General features: G+C 44.9%; 1 protein-coding gene across 3 annotated transcripts in view; it reads right to left on the bottom strand.

Annotated features, from left to right (window-relative positions):
• LGR6 (leucine rich repeat containing G protein-coupled receptor 6) overlaps positions 1-21,420 on the bottom strand; it is a 213,893-nt gene that overhangs the window by 120,711 nt on the left and 71,762 nt on the right. For all 3 annotated transcript variants that reach the window (XM_033917341.1, XM_033917340.1, XM_033917339.1), the window contains exon 2: positions 7,551-7,622. In XM_033917341.1, coding sequence (XP_033773232.1) covers positions 7,551-7,622 — 72 coding nt within the window. The remainder of the gene's footprint in view (positions 1-7,550; positions 7,623-21,420) is intronic.

Below are 21,420 nucleotides of genomic sequence, written 5' to 3'. Positions count from 1 at the left end.
GCTTAAAGAAAATAGATTACATCTTAATCCTGACAAATCAAAACACTATTATTTACTGGAAGAATGGGAAAAAAAATCCCTAGCTACTCCCATTTGCCTCCATAAGACATCCATACCATTAGTAAATTCTGTAAAGGTACTGGGCATATTTTAGACCACAAAATAAACTTTTAAGAACAAAGTTCATCTGTTATCAAACACAGTTTTTACAGATTAAAGATGATTTGTTCCATTAAATCATTGCTATAACCACTTTTTCTCAATATACCGGTATACTCACTATTCATATCTCAACTGGACTATTGCAATCCAAACTTAATCCGTTCCAGAACCCTGTTCGAGTTCCAAGACAATTTTTCCCATTTAAAATAATAGAAACTGGATTAATCCATTCCTGGGTCCCACAAACTCAGATTTTAACAGTAAATACACTGGATTTTATGGTAAAATATTAACAAAAAATAATAATAAAAGTACAGCATTTTCCTCACTACACTACACAAAGGCGAAAATCACACGCGATGCTTTCACTACAGCTTCCAACAATGAACTGAACGGCATATGGGTGGCCCGAGCGCTGGGGAAACCTACGCACAAACATACATGAACAATGTGCAGGGCGTTCAGATTCCAAAGCAGCGTTTGGATTCCGGGGCACATACACACACGAATAACATGCAGGACGTTCGGATTCCGGGGCAAAATTTGCTTGAATTTTTCATTGGGATTCCATGTTGTTCGAGTACTGGAGCGATTCCAAAGTATCACCGGACTAGATGGACCTAGGTCTGATCCGGAGAAGGCATTTCTTATGTTCTTATGTTAAGATTTATCAATCTCTTACTCTTCTTTACCTGCATTGTCTATATGTATCCTTTGCTCTTCCCAGAACCTTAGGATCATCCCTACTTCTAGACATATCACTTACGACTTGACACAACACTGTCTTTTCAGTAACTGGACCCATACTTTGGAATGCTCCGTCTCCTCGTTTATGTCAAGAACACCAGTTAGATACATTTAAATCAGCATTGAAAACTTTTCTATTTAAAGAAAGCCTACAACTAATTCTTTGAATTTTATCCCCCCAAGGAGTCTCTGTTGATAATTGCGGCATTTTTATTTTCCCTTCCCCATCCCAACTTTTCTTTCAATTTATTTTAGTTCCTCTTACCCCTCTCTTTGTTCCTACCCTTTGATTTACGGTTTTAAGATTAATTATGATTTTATTTCTCCCCTTTTCTCTTTTTTTTTATTTCAACATTATATTATTGTAAACCACACAGATGTTCCCACAGTATATCAAGATAAAATAAACTTGAAAGTTATTTGGCACATGAGATGGCAGACGAAGTATGCTAGGAGGAAGTTGAAGTGTATGAAGTCAGCATATGTGCAGGATTTAAGCCAAAGACATTCAGCAGATCGGGCGCAGGTAGCGGATGTTGGAGGTCAGCCAGGGCTGGGGGGCTTGGCATGCCTTAAGGGACGCGAGATGGAAGGAGCAATGGCATCTAGAGCAGAGGAGAGAATGGCGTTGTAGAAGACAGTTTCATTGATAGGCTTGCATGACATAGTAGTTGAAGGGAGGGATGCAACACTGGTAGAAAGGGTGTCAGGGTCAATAGTCTGAAGGTTCCTAAATGTATAGGTAGTAATTGGCCTGATCTGGGGGGAGAGGGTGATGAGTTGTGAAGGTTAACAGATGATGGTCAGACAGCGGAAGAGCTGAGATGAAGACACTGAGGTGAGTAGAGCTGAGGTGGTAGAGCAGTTGGAGGAGAAGACAAGGTCAAGGCAGTGGCCATTCTGGTGTGTAGAGGTGGTGGAGCACAGATGGAGATTATATGAGGTTGTTATAGCGAGAAACCTGGATATGTAGGAGTCAGAGGGGTCATTAGCATGGATGTTGAAGTCACCAAGGATGAGGAAAAGAGAAGAGCCAGGAGTCAAAGTCATAGAGGAAGAAAGAGAGGGACTTATCAGGGGGTTGGTTAAATAACTACCGTACTACTGAGAGAAGTAGAGGAGTGAATAGATGAATGGAGTGGACTTCAAAGGAGAGAGAGAGAGCAGTGAGATTGAGGTGGAAGAAGGGGTTGATATCTACAAGATGGTGAGAGAACCCAATACCACTTCCACAACCAACTGAGCGAGGTGTATGTGAGAAAAGGTAGCCTCCTTGACACAGGGCAGCAGCTGAAGCAGAGTGTTCAGGGCAGATCCAGATCTCAGTTAGTGCAAGCAGGTGGAGAGTTTGAGAGATAAAGAGGTCATGGTTGAAGGTAAGCTTGTTGGAGACATAGTGGACATTCCAGAGGGTACATGAGAAAGGCAGAGAAGAGGGAGGTGAAGGGGAACAGAAATAAAGATTGGTTACATTGTGGCGTGGCCCGCATGAGTAGGGTAAGGGTTGTTTGGGAGGACTGGGATTGAAAGTGATGTCCCTGGGTAACATGTAGAAAAACCAGATCACCTTTTTCATTACACTTGGAAGACTATGGCCTTAAGTCAGTTTTTAGATTAAGTGTGTGATCGGTGCCAACAATTGGCTATTCTATAAACGGTGGCCCTGATTCTAGAAATGGCATTTAAGTCCTAAGTGAAGTTGTCAATCAACCGCTAGGCACCATTTATAGAATCCTTAGGCCAGGGTTTTCTTGGGCTAAATGAGTGCGCCAAGTCATTCCATGCCCACACTCCGCCCCTAACCATGCCTACTTTCCATATAGGTACCTCAATGTAGAGACTTACCTCAAAGGGGTAGGCGCCTACCGAGTTAGGTGCATACCAGCAAATTAATTTTTTTTTTTTAAATCTTTTTTTAAAATTATTTTTTAATGACACTTTCAAATTATCAGTGTTGATTATGTGAATTAAAAATAATTAGGTTAGATGCCTAGATTGACTAGGTGCGCCAATCTAGGTGCCTACCAGTAGACGTCGTTCATAGAATCGGGACTACTATGCCTAAATTGCTTGCAACTATCAGGGAGCGGAGTACGGGCATGTCACAAAGTTATATTTTATTAAGAAACAAGCTCTGTTTGGCGGCCAACGAGTGTTAATATTCCCTGATGTGTCTAAGCAGACTCAGTTAAAGAGGAAGCAGTTTCTATCACTTAGGCCTAAGGTTTTAGCGGTGGGTGCAACCTTCTTCTTAAAATTTCCCTGTAAATGCCTTATCTCATTTGCAAGTGACAAATATGTGTTTCTGGATCCAGCCCAGTTAGAAGATTTTCTTAGAGATAAACCTTGGCAGAACAAAACTTTTATTTGTTTTTGCTAGGGAGGATGATTGATGATATTTAATGAATGTGCCACATGTTTTTGCCTGCCAAGATGTTAAATATTCTTTTCTTTTTATTGATTTCCTAAGCTTTGGCACTTTCGGCCATTTTAATGTGGACTAGATCGGTGTTTTTCAACCTTTTTACACCTATGGACTGGCAGAAATAAAAAAATTTTTCTGTGGACTGGCATTGGTCCATGGACCAGCAGTTGAAGAACACTGGGCTAAGTCATGGGCCAGACCCCGCCCATCTCTACCCAATGACCACCCCAGACCCCGCCCCCATAATAATACTAATTGCACCTTGCACATCCCTTGCCTCATCTGGAAGCCTTCCCTCTGACGTTGCAACGTCAGAGAGAAGGCTTCCGGTTCAGGCGCAGGATGCCCGTAGGAGCCACTGCCCGTGGCTTTGTGCACTGAATCAGTTAGGAAGAGGGAGCTGGCTCAAAGATAACGCCGCATCGATTGCACCGTGGACCGGCGGTTGAAGAACACTGTTTTGGGCAGGGATCTCAAAGTCCTTCCTTGAGGGCCGCAATCCAGTCAGGTTTTCAGGATTTCCCCAATGAATATGCATTGAAAGCAGTGCATGCACACAGATCTCATGCATATTCATTAGGGAAATCCTGAAAACCCAACTGGATTGCGGCCCTCAAGGAGGGACTTTGAGACCCTTGGTTTTGGGCCTGATGCACGTGCTGGCCCTGTGGTCCGGCAGGAAATTTCTGTGGACCGGTGGTTGAAGAACACTGGACTAGATCACTGATAAAACATTGCCTTGGACTTTATTTGTGGAGCATTTCTATGCTATGTGTCTTAGAATCCTGGATAGGCGATTTAATAAAATTTTTATTAAACTTGAAACTTGTACACTTAGGTACACACACCTACACCAGGCATTTACCTGTCTTACCCGCGCGCCCCCCCCTGCCCCCGGCCACGACGGTAACAGTGCAGACACTCAGAGAATTCCTATGAGCATCGAAGCTGTTACCGCCGTGGCCGGCGCTATGGTTTTGTAAAAGTAGGCGCACCTAACTTTTGGTGTACCAATGCAGCTTTGCATTAACATTCTATAGTTTATTCATGAATTTGCTAAACTGTCTCAGATTGCAAAACAAGACAAACCAGGGTACAAAGCAATAAACTAAATTGAACATAAATTAGGAAAAAAAAAAAAAAGATATCATGATCAAGCACGAAGCACTCTCATTCATAAAAACAAAATAGAACTAATAAATAAACAGTATAATACCACAAATAATGATAAATAATAATGTACAGTAAGCAAATAGTAAATTAAAGGGCAATTCATTGTTCAAGGAAATCACCAAGCCGAACCTCTAGGGTAGGGGTAGGGAACTCCGGTCCTCGAGGGCTGGAATCCAATCGGGTTTTCAGGATTTCCCCAATGAATATGCATGAGATCTATTTGCATGCACTGCTTTTAATGCATATTCATTGGGGAAATCTTGAAAACCCGACTGGAATACGGCTCTCGAGGACCGGAGTTCCCTACCCCTGCTCTAGGGAGAGAAGGCAAGAGTAAACCAGTGAGTTTTTAACCCCTGTTTAAATGCCTTTAACGATTGTTCTGACTTAAAGGGAAATCATTCCATAATCTACTCTAGGAGATAGAAAGTAAAAGACAGAATTCCTGGTACTTTAGATTCCCATTTCACTTGGGATGGGCTAGGGAGTATGAGTTGATGATAACTAAGAGAGCGAAGAATACAGGAAAGAGTATATGGAATGGTATATGGAATTCCTGTGTGAAGCGTTTGAAAAGTAAGGGCTAGTCCTTTGAAATATATTCTACATCATATCGGGAACCAATAAAGTTGTCCGAAAATAGTCTAGGCATGCCTTAAACTATGAAGAACTGACTAACTGCACGCCTTTGTGGTGCCTATAATGAGGTACAGATTTGTAGAATTGCCACCACCGTGGAGAGGCTTTTGAGACCATGTAGGCCTCTTCATCTGAAAGAATACGCTTATGTTGTTTGGAAAATGTTTGGCTCGTCACATACAGGAAACCCATTAAAAAAAAAAAAAGAAAAAGATGGGTAAGAATCCCAGCACAATCCCATGAATCAACACAGCCAACTCAAAATTGAATTCAGTAGATCTGATAGGGAAGAGCATGACTTAAGAGCTACTGCAGCGCTTTCTTAGATGGGATGAGCAGAGCAAAGTACAGAGGTGCGCTAGGGACGGGCATTCATTCGCAATGATACGGGAAATATCAGTGACATATCCTAAGTCGATGGATGTCATCGGTGGCGTAGCGAGGCTGTGTGGTGCCCCTCCCCTGCCCGCTTCTCTGCCCATCCCCCTTCCTGCCGCGCGCACTCCCCCCTACCTCTTTCATTTTCCCGGCGTGAGCGGCATCACGAACTCGCTGCCCGCATCATGTCTGCTCTCCCTCAGGCATCACTTCCTAGACACGGGTCCTGGAAGTGGCATCTGAGAGAGCCGACACCGATGCGGGCAGCAAAGGGAAAATTAAAGAGGTACGAAGGAAGGAAAGGGGTGCGAACGTGCGGCACGTGGGGTTCGAACGGAGCGGAGGAGGAGGGGTGCCGACGCCCCCACCAAGACTGCGGCCAGGGTGGACTGCTCCCCCGCTCCTCCTTACAATGCCAAGGCAATTTGTGTTTTAATCATTTGATGATAATAGTGTGCACCATTTGCAAAGAGGGCAGCCACTGCATATGAACCACCGCTCAAGCATTCCTGTGCACACTCATGTCAGAATGAGTGCACCCTGTTTGCACACAGGGCATCCTCTTTGAAAAGGGTATATACATGCGACAACTTTGCTCCCATGACAATCAATGGAGAGACAACCATTTCCAGAAATGACACGCAGGGCCGAATTTTCCTATAGGCTAACTAGGCTTCAGCCTAGGGCCTCAAGATCAAGAGGGGCCTACATTCAAATTGTTAGCAAAATTAAAATTACACTATTCTAAAAACAGTGAACACTAAAACACTGAACCGAAAATAAGAAGAAATTCTACGCATATGACTAATAAACAAACATAAAAATGTAAGTTCTTAACATATGTTTTAATTTGCACATTTTAAAATGTATATTACGTGCTTTATTTTATATTTTCATGATTATATCATAAATAATAAAATCCTAGAGCGCGCATGCACTGTTGAAATATCGTGAGTCCTGGTGGTGTGAGGTGTGCTTCTGTGTCACTCCTCACGGCGCCTGCATCAGCAACTCATCAAAATTCAGCCGGGGGTGGGGAATCTGAATTGCACACGTGCTCCAGCTCTGGATCGGATCCCGCTGCTCCTCTCTCCCCCCCCACCCCTTTCCCGGCTCCGGAGGGGAATCGGTCTCAGCCCCGGGTGGGGGGGTGTGCCGGTCCCCGGTCCGATCCTGCCTCCGGTTCAGGTTTTAGCCACTCCCCGGTTACCTCGGTTCCGCTTTGGGATCGGAACCAGCTCTGGCCCCAACGGGGCGCCGACTCGGCTTCTCCCTTTCTTTTTCTCGCCCTGGGAGGAGGATCGGGGAGGGAAAGACATCAGTCTGGAAACAGCTGGGCAAAGCCCAGCCCTGCGGGGAGAGAGGCAAAACGTGGATCCATCAGGACAGGGCGACCCAGACTGGCATCGGGGGAGGGGGTTTCAATGGAAGGGGGATGGGAGGCAGGCAGGCTGGCATCGGAGGGGGGTGGGGGGGGGTTCAATGGGAGGTGAAAGGGCCTCATAAGTGGAATAGCCTAGGGCCTCTTTTCATCTAAATCCGGCCCTGATGGACACGGCAAACAACATGAACATTTTCTGGCTGCCCCACCCACTCTCTTCCAGGACATTAGGCATTATGCACTTCCTGGGATGCAGAATATGTATTGATCCGTGCTGTAGCTCAGTTTATTGGTTAAGAATCTCAAAGTGAGGCTGAAGCAGACTCGTGAGTTCCATGGAAGCAAGGGATTTCTGGTACGGAAGGACTATGCCACATAGGAGGTGGAGCATTCACTGTGTTCTACAGAAGTGGTCCCCCAACCCTGTCCTGGAGGACCACCAGGCCAGTCGGGTTTTTGGGATAGCCCTAATGAATATGCATGAGGCAGATTTGTATGCCTGTCACCTCCATTATATGCGAATCTTTCACATGCATATTCATTAGGGCTATCCCAAAAAAACCCGACTGGTCTGGTGGTCCTCCAGGACCGGGTTGGTGGACCACTGTTCTAGAGGGGCTGCCTGTAGGTTACATTTTTACTTACAGTTCTTCCAGGAAGCGCAGCTGATAGAAGGCATGGGGCTGAATCTCACTGATGTTGTTCATGCTGAGGTCACTAAGGGAAGAAAGTAAACAGAAGATCTTTAAGACCTTGAACCGAGGACTAAAAGCGAGATCAACACTCTTCCGTACATGGAGAACACTCAGACCCAAATCCATACTTATTACAATAGGAGTCCTTCCGGGAGCCCAGTCCCTGCACTTATTACACAGCTGGAGCCCCCCAGGAGCCTAGTCCCTGCATCTAATTTAAAGCAGGAGCCCCCCCCTCCCCCCACTTTACTTAGAATCTAACAGGAGCCACATTCTTGTTTTTAACATGGTGTCTATGGTTCCTTTTACAATATTATAATTTTTTTACCAAAGAGGGGTGTGTGTGTGTGTCCAGACATTATTTCAGTGGTATTGTCTTTGAAAAAATGAGTTTCACTCATGTGGGATGTTGGTTGGACTAACAAATAAATATTCAGAAAGAAAATACAAGAGCTTAAGACTACTGCCAAAAAAATAAAATTCAGTAAAAAAGAGCAAAACCAGAAGAGCCTAAAGACTTCACTCTTTTGCTTGGGTGGAGGGGAGGGAGAAGAGAAGAGAAAGCTTCCCCTGTTTCTAATTAATGCGTTGAGCCTGGGAGCATCTCCCAACCGCCGGCCGGCAGCGCTGAAAGCCACACAGCACTGCGCTAATGAAAGCCACCTTGTGTGTTCTCCCAGCTGTCACACAGAATAAAAACAGATTAATCACTCCCTGCACAGTTTCCAAAAACCCCGGCCCCTCTCCAACCATTGTCACTGCCCCGCCCCCTTTGCATCTCCTTCCAGATGTCAGCAAGCACCCTCCGCTGACTCATCTTCAAGAGGATGGAGACTGGGGCCAGCTCTCGGCAGGCGACCTCTGCAAGAGGGTTCCTCTCCTCACAGTCAAATATCATCTTCCTGCTGCCTGATGGCTTCTGGTGGCATTGTTCATTAATAAAAGGGGAGGGGATTACAATGCCTGTTCTTATGATGGTTACAGCATTCAGCAGCTGTAACCACACCTCTCCTCCACCTGCTCAGTCACCAATGAGAGACATGTTTTGCAGCTTTCAATAACAACCCTCTAGACTAGAAATTCTGAAGCTTAGAACAAAAACTATACTGTGGGATAAAGAATGACACGGGGACAAATTTTTTCCCATCCCGTCCCTGTGAGTTCTTTTCCTTTCCCTGCCCTATTCCTGCAAGCTCCGTCGTCATCTGCACAAGCCTCAAACGCTTTAAAATCCTAAGTAGCAACATTCTAGAGCTCAGATTGTGATGTCATAATGCCTCATTCCACCAATGCCTAAGCTCTGTCCTCATCTGCACAAGCCTCAAACGCTTTGAAATCCCATGTAGCAACATTCTAGAGCTCAAATTGTGATGTCATAATGCCTCATTCCACCAATGCCTAAGCTCCGTCCTCATCTGCACAAGCCTCAAACGCTTTGAAATCCCATGTAGCAACATTCTAGAGCTCAGATTGTGATGTCATAATGCCTCATTCCACCAATGCCTAAGCTCTGTCCTCATCTGCACAAGCCTCAAACGCTTTGAAATCCCATGTAGCAACATTCTAGAGCTCAAATTGTGATGTCATAATGCCTCATTCCACCAATGCCTAAGCTCCGTCCTCATCTGCACAAGCCTCAAACGCTTTGAAATCCCATGTAGCAACATTCTAGAGCTCAAATTGTGATGTCATAATGCCTCATTCCACCAATGCCTAAGCTCCGTCCTCATCTGCACAAGCCTCAAACGCTTTAAAATCATAAGTAGCAACATTCTAGAGCTCAGACTGTGATGTCATAATGCCTCATTCCACCAATGAATAAGCTCTTTCCTCATCTACACAAGCCTCAACCACTTTAAAATCATAAGTAGCAACATTCTGGAGCCGACTGTGATGTCATAATGCCTTATTCCACCAATACCTAAGCTTTGTCCTCATCTGCATAAGCCTCAAACACTTTAAAATCATAAGTGTTCGAGACTTGTGCAGATAAGGTAGAGCTTGCAGGAATGGGGCAGGGAGAGGGACAGTGACAAAACTCGTGGGGCCGGGTAGGGGAAATTGAGTTCCTGCAGGGACGGGGAAAAACGTGTCCCCGTGTCATTCTCTTCACTGCACCACTCTAGAAATCAAAATGTAGCAAAAGCGAACCAAGTATAGGACATTCAAGCCAATGTGACATCACTGATGAGGCTGGCTCTTAGGCATTGGTGGACTGAGGCATTCTGATGTCACAATACCAGTTCTGGTTATCAGAGACTGAAACTTTTCACCACTATTTATTTATACAATTTTATATACTGTTCTCCCAAGTAGAGAATGACACAGGGACAAATTTTACCCATCCCTGCGGGAACTCATTTTCCCGTCCTGGCGAGTTCTTTTCCTGCCCCATTCCTTCAAGCTCTGTCCTCATTTGCACAAGCCTCAAACACATTAAAATCTTAAGTGTTCAAGGTTTGTGCCGGTTAAGGCTGAGCTTCCAGGAATGGGGCGGGGACAGGGACAGCTACAGAACTCACGGGGATGGGACGGCGAAATTGAGTTCCTGCAGGGATGAGGAATAATTTGTCCCCATGTCATTCTCTACTGTGGGATACCAACACCTGAGAAAAGGCTATGCACACCCTGTATCAAACTATAAAAAGGAGATACTGGAAAAGCAACTTTCCATAGATTTCATTAGACAATGGCACAAACCAAACCATAACTATAGAAAACCCTGCTCTAAGTCTCCTACTGAATGAATGGCATAAAGCTTTTATAATATATATATAACTTCTTAAATAAATGTGTGTGTTGTGAAAAGCTCAGACCCAATCCACAGTAGACCCAATCACCGGTGACAGGTCAAAAGTGCGCGACGACAACCCAGAGCAGACAACTGAGCGCAAGGCGGAAGCGCACCGAAGAAAAACAGGATTTTAAAGGGCTACGACGTGGGGTATGGGAGGGGAACCCCCCCACTTTACTTAACAGAGATCGCGCTGGCGTTGTGGAGGGTTTGGGGGTTGTAATCCCCCACATTATACTGAAAACTTCACTTTTTCCCTAAAAAAGGGGGAAAAAGTTAAGTTTCCAGTAAACGAGGGGGGTTACAACCCCCCCAAACCCCCCACAACGCCGGCACAATCTCTATTAAGTAAAGTGGGGGGGGGGTCCCCACCAACACTCCCCGTCGGAGCCCCTTAAAATACTGTTTTTCTTCGGCGCGCTTCCGCCTTGCGCTCAGTTGTCTGCGCTGGGTTGTCGGTGCGCCTTTGTCGTCGTGCGCTTTTGTCTATGAACCCAATCACCTCTAGTGATCAACATTGAGCAGGTTGTTAACTAGACTAGAGGCTGGTTGTTGGGTCTGAGCTTTTCACATTCACACATTTATTTATTTAAGAAGTTATATGTATTTAAAATTTAAGGTAATTAGTTAGAGTTATATTACGATCACCTGATTTAATTCATGTTGAGCTTTCATGGTATTTTGATATGTATAATATACATATACAATACTGCACTTACACCATGTGGCTAAGATCAGTTAATGGGGAATCTTGTGATACAATCAATAAGAATCCACCAGGGTTTATCCCAAAAATCACGTGCCCCAAATAGATGCACCGTAGGTTTTACCCCTCACATCACATATATCCAAGGTGTACGGTAAGTGCCGATAATGCCATAATCCAATTAGAAAATTTTTTGTCATGGAGACTTAAATAATGATAATATAAACATAAACATCGCTAAAACGCCCTACTTGCAAAAACAATCGGAATGCTGCAATATATTTTCAAAAATAGCAACATAGTGCCAAATAATCTAATATAATAAATTGCTAGGCCGCGCATGCGCACTCCCATCGCGTGGGTCCGTTTTCCGTGAGCTGTAGCAACCCATAGGAAGTGCGCATGCACGGCTTACGGTTCTTTGAAAGACGCAGAGGTGGCTACTCTCACAATCCCCGCCTGCGTCGGACTTTCAACGCAGGTGGGGATCATGAGAGGAGCCACCGCCGCGTCTTACAACTAAAAAAAATAAAAAATACGGCAAGGCGGATGTCAGCCGCGGCAGCTGTCGGCGGCTGCAGGCTGCGGCAGCTGTAGCCCGCCACGGCTGAGCTCGGAGACGGGCCGAAGTTTTTTTCAACTTTTCAAAGACGCTGCAGCGGCTCCTCTCACGAGCTGCTCCTGCGTCGGAGAAGGCGGCGATCGTGAGAGGAGCCGCCGGGAAGTTACACTTCTGGGGGCTCAGGCTGTTAGGTCCGTGCAGGCTCCTCTCGCGGTAAATAGAGGGAGAGGGAATGCTGTGGCTGCTGGACAGGGAAGTAGGGAAGGAGATAGGAAGAAAGACACAGGGACAGGGGCAGGGGCAGGGAGAGAGACAGAAAGACAGACAAAGGGGGCCAGGGAGGGAGAGAGACAGAAAGAAAGACAGCGGGAGGAAGAGAGACAGAAAGAAAAAGACAGGGGTATGGAGAGAAACAGAAAGAAAGACAGACATATATTCTACCACCATGGGGAAGAAGGGAGACAGAAAGAAAAGAAGAAAGACACAGGGACAGGGAGAGAGACAGAAAGACAGACAGACAAAGGGGGCCAGGGAGGGAGAGAGACAGAAAGAAAGACAGCGGGAGGAAGAGAGACAGAAAGAAAAAGACAGGGGTATGGAGAGAAACAGAAAGAAAGACAGACATATATTCTACCACCATGGGGAAGAAGGGAGACAGAAAGAAAAGAAGAAAGACACAGGGACAGGGAGAGAGACAGAAAGACAGACAGACAAAGGGGGCCAGGGAGGGAGAGAGACAGAAAGAAAGACAGCGGGAGGAAGAGAGACAGAAAGAAAAAGACAGGGGTATGGAGAGAAACAGAAAGAAAGACAGCAGGACAGACAGAGAGAAAGAGACGGAAATAAAGACAGACAGACAGACATATTCTAGCACCCGTTAATGTAACGGGCTAAAATACTAGTAATAATAATAATATTATTATTATTACTTCCAAAAACAATCGGAGCGCTGTAAAGTATTTTCAAAAATAGCAACATAGTGCCAAATATATTGCAGCATTCCGATTGTTTTTGCAAGTAGGGCGTTTTATTTCAGTAAAATTGTTCGTCCAACGGCATCGGCTAGCTTATCTCAATCTTTATATTTTCTTGCTTATAAAGCCCAATAAGATGTTTATGGCAGGTCTCAGAGATTCCAATCTATGTTGGCACTGTGCGTCGGAGTTAGGGGATCTTCATCATACGATATATGCATGTCCCATTCTAAAGGAGTTTTGGGCACGAATATGGCGCCTTATCCAGCGTATTATACCTATTTCCTCTGAATTCTCCTTTGATATCTTAATTTTTAGAGCTTTAGCGGTGTCAGACCCTCTTTCTGCCAGTCAACAATCTCTTCTTAATATACTGATCACTATAACGATTCAAATGATATTTCACAATTGGAAGTCTGCAGACTTACTTAATGTTGTCTTCTGGTGGATCTATTTGTATGAGACGAAAGCGGCAGAATTTTCAAACAGAGCTCTGCTTATTTCCCGAATTTGGGAACCTATTCAACATTTCTCTCCTTAACCGTTGTCTTTCCCTATGGTTCTGATGGTACCGTCTTTATCCTCTTTCCTTCTCTGCTACCCCATATGAGGTCGGGATGTCCGTCCTGCATTCTTTATATAATTGCTTCACTTCCTTAATATCTCCCTGGCTTTGCTCTTTTTCTCCTCATCTTTCCTTTCTCTCCTCTTTTTCTCTTCCTCTTCAGGATTATATTTGGTCCCTTTTGGACCATCTGGTTATCCCCCTAAGGTTCTACATGAGGTATTTTGTGTATTAACCCTCTGGATTTCCTGATGGTTCTGTTGAACCTCATTGTTCATTTGTTATTTGATGTTTCTGCTCCATTAGTTGTTTCTCTATTTGTATTTGAAACTCAATAAACATATTTGAAATCATAATAATAATAATTTTATTTCTTATATACCGCTATACCATGAGTTCAAAGCGGTTTACAACAAGATACATACAATGAGTGTATGAGATGTTTACAACAAGAAGTAAGAGATGTTTACAACAAGATACATACAATGAGTGTATGAGATGTTTACAACAAGAAATAAGAGATGTTTACAACAAGATACATACAATGAGTGTATGAGATGTAAAGGGAACAGAAAAAGAACTTTCTGGGATACAAATTGCAAATGGAAGAGAACCAAGATGGTTTGAATCAAAAGGAAGTATCTAGTCAGAGATTGGGGTGCAGGGGAAAACAATTTGGGTGGAGTACCTTTACAAATGGGAAGAAGGATGAGTTAATCTAAAATCAAGAGAATTGGGGATTGGGATGAGGATAGCTGAGGGGGATTGGGCAAGAATTGGGAATTAGAATTTGTTAAAGAGACGTTTTAGCGATGTTTATGTTTATATTATCATTATTTGCAAACACTAATGAGTGCTTAGTGCAGCAAAAATGATTTATTGCAAGGCATGCTGAGGTGCGCCACAGTAATTTGGGGATTATCATGTGCCACTCAGGTGCCAAAAATAACATTTCTTTTTTTAGCGCTAGGAACGGGTCTGGGGATGGAGAGTGGGCATGTTCCGCATTAATTGGTTAGCAAGTAGGCACTGCTGCGCACAAACTAATTAGCACAGGTTTAGTGCGTGTGTCTGTACCGCACAGTGGCATAGCGAGGGTTAAAGGAGCCCGGGGGGTGCCCCTCTCCATTCTCATCTCCGCCCCCGCAGCCCCCTTCCCCCACACCTCTAGCTGTTCGCCGCCGCGAGCAACAAGAACTTCAACGTGCTCCTTGTGACCCCGTCGGCTCTCCCTCTGACATCACTTCCTATATGCAGCACCTAGAAGCGACGTCTGCGGGAGAGACGACGCGGTCGCGAGGACCACGTTGAAGTTCTTGCTTCTCGAGGCGGTGAACAGCTAGAAGGAAGGGAAGGGGGCAAGTGCGTAGTGAGGGGAGGAGTAGGGGCGGAGAGGAGGAGGGTTGCCGTGCCCCCACCAGCATGGTGCCCGGGGCGGACTGCCACTCCTTCCGCCTACAAAATAGGTGGTAATAGGGATTCACACACTCATGGCCATGCATTAATGGGAAAATTAGCGGGATTCCATTAATAGTAAATACAGTGGTGCCTTCGTTTACGAGCATCAATCGTTCCGGAAGCATGCTTGTAATCCAAAGCACTCGTATATCAAAGCTTATTTCCCCATAGGAAATAATGAAAAAACAGATGATTCGTTCCACAACTCAAAAACTAATACATAAAATAAGCCAAAAACTAATGTACCTGTATACAATAAAAAGGAGAAAGACGCCGAGTGCCGGAAGAGGAGGAAGAAGAGAAGAACTGCAGCCTGGGCGGTTCCCTGGCACTGCTGCTCCTGTCTTAGCAGCCGCCGTTGCTTCCCAAGCTGGGCCCGGTACTGCCGCAGAAGCCGGCGTGGCACTGCCGTGTGGAGCAGAAGCGGCGAACCCGCAGGCGGGTGTTCGCCATGCTTTCCCAGGCCTATAACGGAGGAGGGCCTCGCGGCTCCGCAGCAACCCAGTGCACACCCCGTTACCCGCTGGAACGTACACACCACCAGCACTGGCCGGACCTGTACGCACCCGCCGACCCCGCCTCCCAGAGCTCCAAACGCACATACAGGAGCTCTAACCAGGCGCGTGAGCTGCACAGAAATAGCCCCACCTCGAGCGAACGCATGCACCGCCCTCCCCCCCATCTCCGTTGGAAGGCGCTCTCACCAGTACCTTCCTCAGAGCCTGTCACTTCGCAACAAGGGCACCCTCCCAGAATTTAGCAGATGTTTTGCTCATCTTGCAAAACACTCGCAAACCGAGGTTTGACTGTATATGAAAATTGGCCATTATGCCCTAGTGGTAATAATGTTATGTTATGTTATATGTAGGCTTATATCCCACCAAATCCTCGCAGATCAGCGTTCTAGGTCACAAATACCATAAGAATTACAGAAAAATTATATATCCTGTACATACATGCAATCACTTAGTAAAAGAACAGATTACAACCTTAACAGATAACAACCTTTACAAATAACATTCTCCTAAGCAGCAGTTAAGAGTTAAGGTTTTCGTAACTACTGGGTTGTTGATAGTCTTCTCCTTATACCGAGTAGGTCTTAGTATGTGATTTGGATTGCATTAGACCCTTCATAGAGATTTTGTGCATAGAGCCAGGTTTGTCAGACATTTGCAGAACGTGGTGTATATATATATTGGCGACACAGTGGCATGTGTAAATGACCTGCCTGAGGGCACACATAGGCCACATTTTACTGCTGTTTAGTAAAAGGGCCCTTTTTGGCACGGTTTTAAAAAGGCATGCAAGAACACCTGCGTTCAAGGGGCCCGGCAGTCATAATACCTGCTTGAGAGGAGATGTAAAGCTAACATGTATGTAAAGCTAACATGTATGAGTCAGACACAGACTCCACCCTGTGTGCAGACTGAAAAAAGAATGTGCTGGTTTGCTTTCATGTGTAACCTAATTTTTAAAGAATCATTTACATTCTGAACAAAAATGGTTTATACAACTACCCTCGACATCGGTAAACAACAATTCAGCTAAGTAATCTGGCTGTCTGAAATGTTAATCCTTTTCAGCCATACACGGTCTTTCCCCCAAAATAAGACCTAACTGGAAAATAAGCCCTAGCATGATTTTTTAAAGTTGCTCCTAATATAAGCCCTACCCCAAAAATAAGCACCAGTTAAGATCAACCCCCCAAGCCCCCCTCCCAAATGTCTGTGGCATGAGGCATGCCCAATTCCTCCTACCGCTGGCCCCATCATCCCCCAAATTCCACCAAACACTCCCTGATTCCATCCCCGACTGATTGTCTGAAAAAAAAAAAAAATCATACTCATCAATTCAGTGACCCTCCACCCCGGTGAGACCTGACATACCTCCGCTCCAAGGCCTCCTAAAGCGGCAGCACTCTGAAAAGGCTGCTTCACGGCCTTCCCCGCTGGGGCCTTCCCTCTGCCGCATCACTGATGACATCGGTGACATGGGGGAGAGAAGCTCTAGCGGGGAAAGCTGTGAAGCAGCCTGTTCAGAGCATTACCGCTGCTGCTTTAGAAGGGGAGGAAAGATGCTGCACGTAGTGGGGGGGGGGAGGGGAAGAGGAAGAATTGGGATGGAGGAGAGGAAGGGAGATATTGTTGTACATGGAAAAAATAAGACATCCATGAAAATAAGCCCTAGTGCATTTTTTAGAGCAAAAATTAATATAAGACCCGATCTTATTTTCGGGGAAAGACAGTAGGAATCTTCTACTTCTGCTCCTAACTGGCAGAAATGGTGCATCAATATCACATTTGCAATTTACAGAACTCCCAGGGGACCTGCCTGCTCCTTGCAATGTGAACACAATCTTGATACACCATCCCCGCTTGCAGGAATGCAGGTGAAGAATTCCCACTAAGATCAGAGGGCCTTTTGCTCTGAAAATTCTCCTGCTTAATGTGATTAAGTCTGAGCATGTTGATCCGTAGCGCCAGTGGCACAGCAAGGGTTAGAGATGCCCGGGGGTGGTGGTGCCCCTCCCACGCCCGCCCGCTCCCCTCCTGCCGCTCGCACATGCCCCTTCCTTTCCCCATTCCTCGTTAACGTTCCTGGCGCGAGCAGCAAGCCCAACCTGCTGCTCGTGCCAGTGTTGGCTCTTCCTCCGATGTCACTTCCTAGCTGCGGGTCCAGGAAGTGACATCAGAGGAAGAGCCAACGTTGGCGTGAGCAGCAGTTTGGAATTGCTGCTCGAGCCTGGAACATTAAAGAGCTACGGGGGAAGGGAAGGGGCACCCATGCGGTAGTGGGGGGAGGGGGAAGCAGAGAGGAGGACGGGTGCTGGCACCTTAACCAAGATGGCACCCGGGGCGGACCGTCCCCCTGTCCCCCCTTACTATGCCACTGTGAGCACACATACATTTAGCTGCATTTAAAGGAAGCATGCCATAAAACTCACTTGTAAACTGCAAATACCATTAAGTTCTATGCGGTAATACAAATTAATAAGGATCCAGATTCTAACTTCCAAAAGATTCCCTACAAAGATACGTTTTTAAGACATGATGAAATTGTTGGTATGAAATTGGAAATGTAAATATATGAGTTAAATCCCTAGTCCAGGGGTAGGCAATTCCGGTCCTCAAGAGCCGGAGCCAGGTCAGGTTTTCAGGATCTCCACCATGAATATGTATGAGATGGATTTGCATGCACTGCCTCCTTGAGATGCAAATCTATCTCAAGCATATTTATTGTGGAGATCCTGAAAACCTGACCTAGATCTGGCTCTCGAGGACCGGAATTGCCTACCCCTGCTTGGCCTAGTCCACGAGGCTGCCTGAAAAGATAGCAGTCGTTCCTGAAATTTCTTGTATTTACATCCCTTAACTGAAGGGAATGAAAACAGTGGATGCAAATTTCAAAGATGTTTGGAACTTGTAATAATAAGATACTCAGGAATTGAGCCTGTTAATGCTTAAGCTGAGGGATGTAAACATCTTTAGATTGTATTTTTCAACTTCACATGCAGTATTGTCTATGAAATACATATAAAAAGGAGATGCAGAAAGATTCAAGGGGAAAGCGGACATGTATTTCTCTTTGAAACTTGCAGCAGTTTCTGGTTAAAATCTACCCTAAGGACCTTGCCCACTGTCTCAGAGATGATCAAAAAGGCCCCGATTCTATTTAAAAAAAAAAAAAAAAAAAAGCCTACATTTAGGTACCATGCTTAATTGATCTAGGCACTTCATTTTTTTTAATTGGCTCTATTAACGCTGCTCAATTAGAGGGGCCAGAAGTGACATCAGAGGGAAAGCCAATGCTGGCGGGAGCAGCAGACCGGAGAAGCTGCTCACGCTGGCGAAGATTTAAAAAGGTCGGAGAGGGAAGGGAGGGGGCGCAAGTGTGGCATTGGGAGTGCGGAAAGGAGGGCGAGTGGGGGTGCCACTGCCCCAGGTGCCTCCTACCCTGCTACGCCACTCTCTCCATCATAGACCTGTAAAAGCTGAATATATGGATCAGGAGTGGGGGGGTACACAAAATAATAAGTGCAATACAGGTGAAGCCAGACTTGGTTTTACGTCATTGCATGAGCGGACTTGTAGATCTAATTTCCAAACGAAAACCGGGTCACATCTCCACATGTGCAACAGAGTTAAAGCAAGACCATGGCTGGGGAAAGAACAAAGTCAGCTGGCAGCTCTAATTGCAGATCAGTGAACATCTGTAGGAGGCTTCATTCCTAATGTCTTCCATGCTTGTTTAATGGCAAATGATGTCATCTTATAGCAGCAAACAAGCCTTTTGCAGAGTCAACTGGTGGATTGATCAAAGAATCTTGAGGCTTCTGGTAACCCCCCCCTACCCCCAAACAAACAAACAAAACCACGCATGTGTGGTCTCTTGACTAGAATGGAAATAGGGAAAGATGATATTTACTGGCATCTCTTCGGGCATGTGATATAAGGGTAATGAAAACACAGCTCCTGGAGCACAAAGAAAACTATTGCAATGTTCTATGCAAGCCGAGCTACCCTTCTGTCGCACCAGGTTAAGAATTATTTTGGAATGCTCCGGTACCTAGGAGTTTGAGCCGGTAGTGATATTGTTTTTACTTCAAATTAAATCAGCCTATTTCTCACGCATTTATAATACTGCCTGACACAATGAGAATAATCCTTTGCCACAGAGTACCACGATTTGTTTGGAGCAAAACAATGACGGTCCCATGCCACACCGAGGGCTCCTTTTACGAAGGCGCGTTAGCGGTTTAAGCGAAGGCGCGTGCTAAACCGAAGGCCGCGCTCGCCGCTACCGTCCCCTCTTGAGCAGGCGGTAGTTTTTCAGCTAGCGCGGGGGTTAGCGCGTGATTATGTCACTAACGCAGCTTCGTAAAAGGAGCCCAGAGTGTCTGTCTCTACAGCAGAATAATTACCCAATGGTTCCTGAGACTAACCTTCTACCACGGAGATGAAGCCTTATAAGAGTGGCTGCCTTTATTTGTCTTGAGCTAGTCCTACAATACTTCCAGTAAAATTGTTAGTCTGCATGAGAATAGTAAAAATCTGCAGCTACAAAGTCCAGTTCCATCCCACTTACTTCCTTTGATGTGAACAAAGCTTCCATTAATGATGAAAGACTATTGGCCGGTTCTTTTTGATAATAAAAAGACAATTAACTTGAAGTACCAAGTTACCTGGCCTTCATGCTTCTCACCAGCAGCCTGGGTCACCATTGTTTGTGGCTCTTTTCCCATTTTTCAAGATCGTGCCAAGACAAAACAACCCCCTACTTTCTGACTCACGAGAAGAGCGTAGAAATAATCTCTCATTCTTATATAATAATATAATAATAATAATAACAGTTTATATACCGCAGGACCGTGAAGTTCTAAGCGGTTTACAATTATTAGAAATGTTACAGATTAGTAATGTTACAGATTAATTGGAATAAACAAAGTACAGACTTAATTATTGATAGCTCTAGCGATCATTTGTTGATGATTGAGATTGTATAGGTTGGTTTCCTAAGTATTTCATGAACAGATGTGTTTTTAGGCGTTTCCTAAATTCCACATAGGTAGTGGGCACAAGCAATTGTTCAACCGTATTATGATGAAAATGTAAATTATCGGGGAGCTTACACATTTGTGCAAATTTTGCAGAGCCCTACGGATCTTAGTAATCAAAATATTCAGATGTCAAATACCTAAAGGTTTAATAAAGTGTTTACACAGGGACACAAGTTCCTTTAAGAGTTATTGTAGGGCACTCTCGGCATATATTTTTTTTTACCCATGACATAGCAGTCATGCAGAAATTGAGTGGTCAGCAGAAGGCAAAATCAAATTATACTTTGGCAAATAGCAACCAGAAGATCAGCAAGTTACTCTAGAAGGCCATCAAACTCATATACCGTATAAGGCAAAGAAATATGACCACGTCACCCCGTTACTCTGCGAAGCTCACTGGTTACCGATATCACATTGAACATACAAGATACTCCTACTCGCTTTCAAAATCTAATACACCCCCCTCCCCCAGCCTTCCTAGATAAATATCTCATCCCTTATGTCACTTCACGAGCTCTAAGATCTACTAACCAGAACGTACTAACTATTCCCTCCATTAAGGAGCTATTCTATACTCGCAATGCTATATTTTCTGTTACAGCCCCTGCCCTTTGGAACGCTCTCCCGTCCGACATTCGACTCGAAGAATCCCTTGATAAATTTAAGAGCAAACTTAAAATTAAAACATTCTCATTCGGGGACGCATATCAAATATGAGATAGGATTCTAACCCCTGCTAATTCCACTTAAGCACAGTGATGAATGAGAACCACTTTTAAGAAGCGACACCCCCTCCTTCCTTTTTACCCTCCCCCTCTTACCTTCCTTTCAAAATTTTATTTTTATCTCGATGTATTTCACTCTGCCCCAACCCCAGAACCTCGCGTACCAAAATTGTCTGTTTTTCTTTAGTCACTTATGTTATATTTTATGAAATGTTCCTTTTTTTTTAAACAAAATGCACCTTAATTTTTAGGTACTCGCTGATTGTCGGTATATGAAATATAAAATAAACTTGGAAACTTAGTGCTAGGGAGGTGTCAGGTCAAAAGCGCGCCGGGATAAAGGCGCGCCCAGACAATTGAGCGCAGTGCGTGCCGCCGCACCGCTCTAAATTACTGTTTTTAGCGCTCCGATGGGGGGGCATGGGGGGTTGTAACCCCCCACATTTTACTGAAAACTTCACTTTTTCCCTGTTTTTAGG

Source organism: Geotrypetes seraphini, chromosome 13 (assembly GCF_902459505.1).
Source record: "Geotrypetes seraphini chromosome 13, aGeoSer1.1, whole genome shotgun sequence".
Taxonomy (NCBI): domain Eukaryota; kingdom Metazoa; phylum Chordata; class Amphibia; order Gymnophiona; family Dermophiidae; genus Geotrypetes; species Geotrypetes seraphini.
Note: the sequence above shows the minus strand (reverse complement) of the source record. Positions and strands in the feature narration are given on the sequence as shown.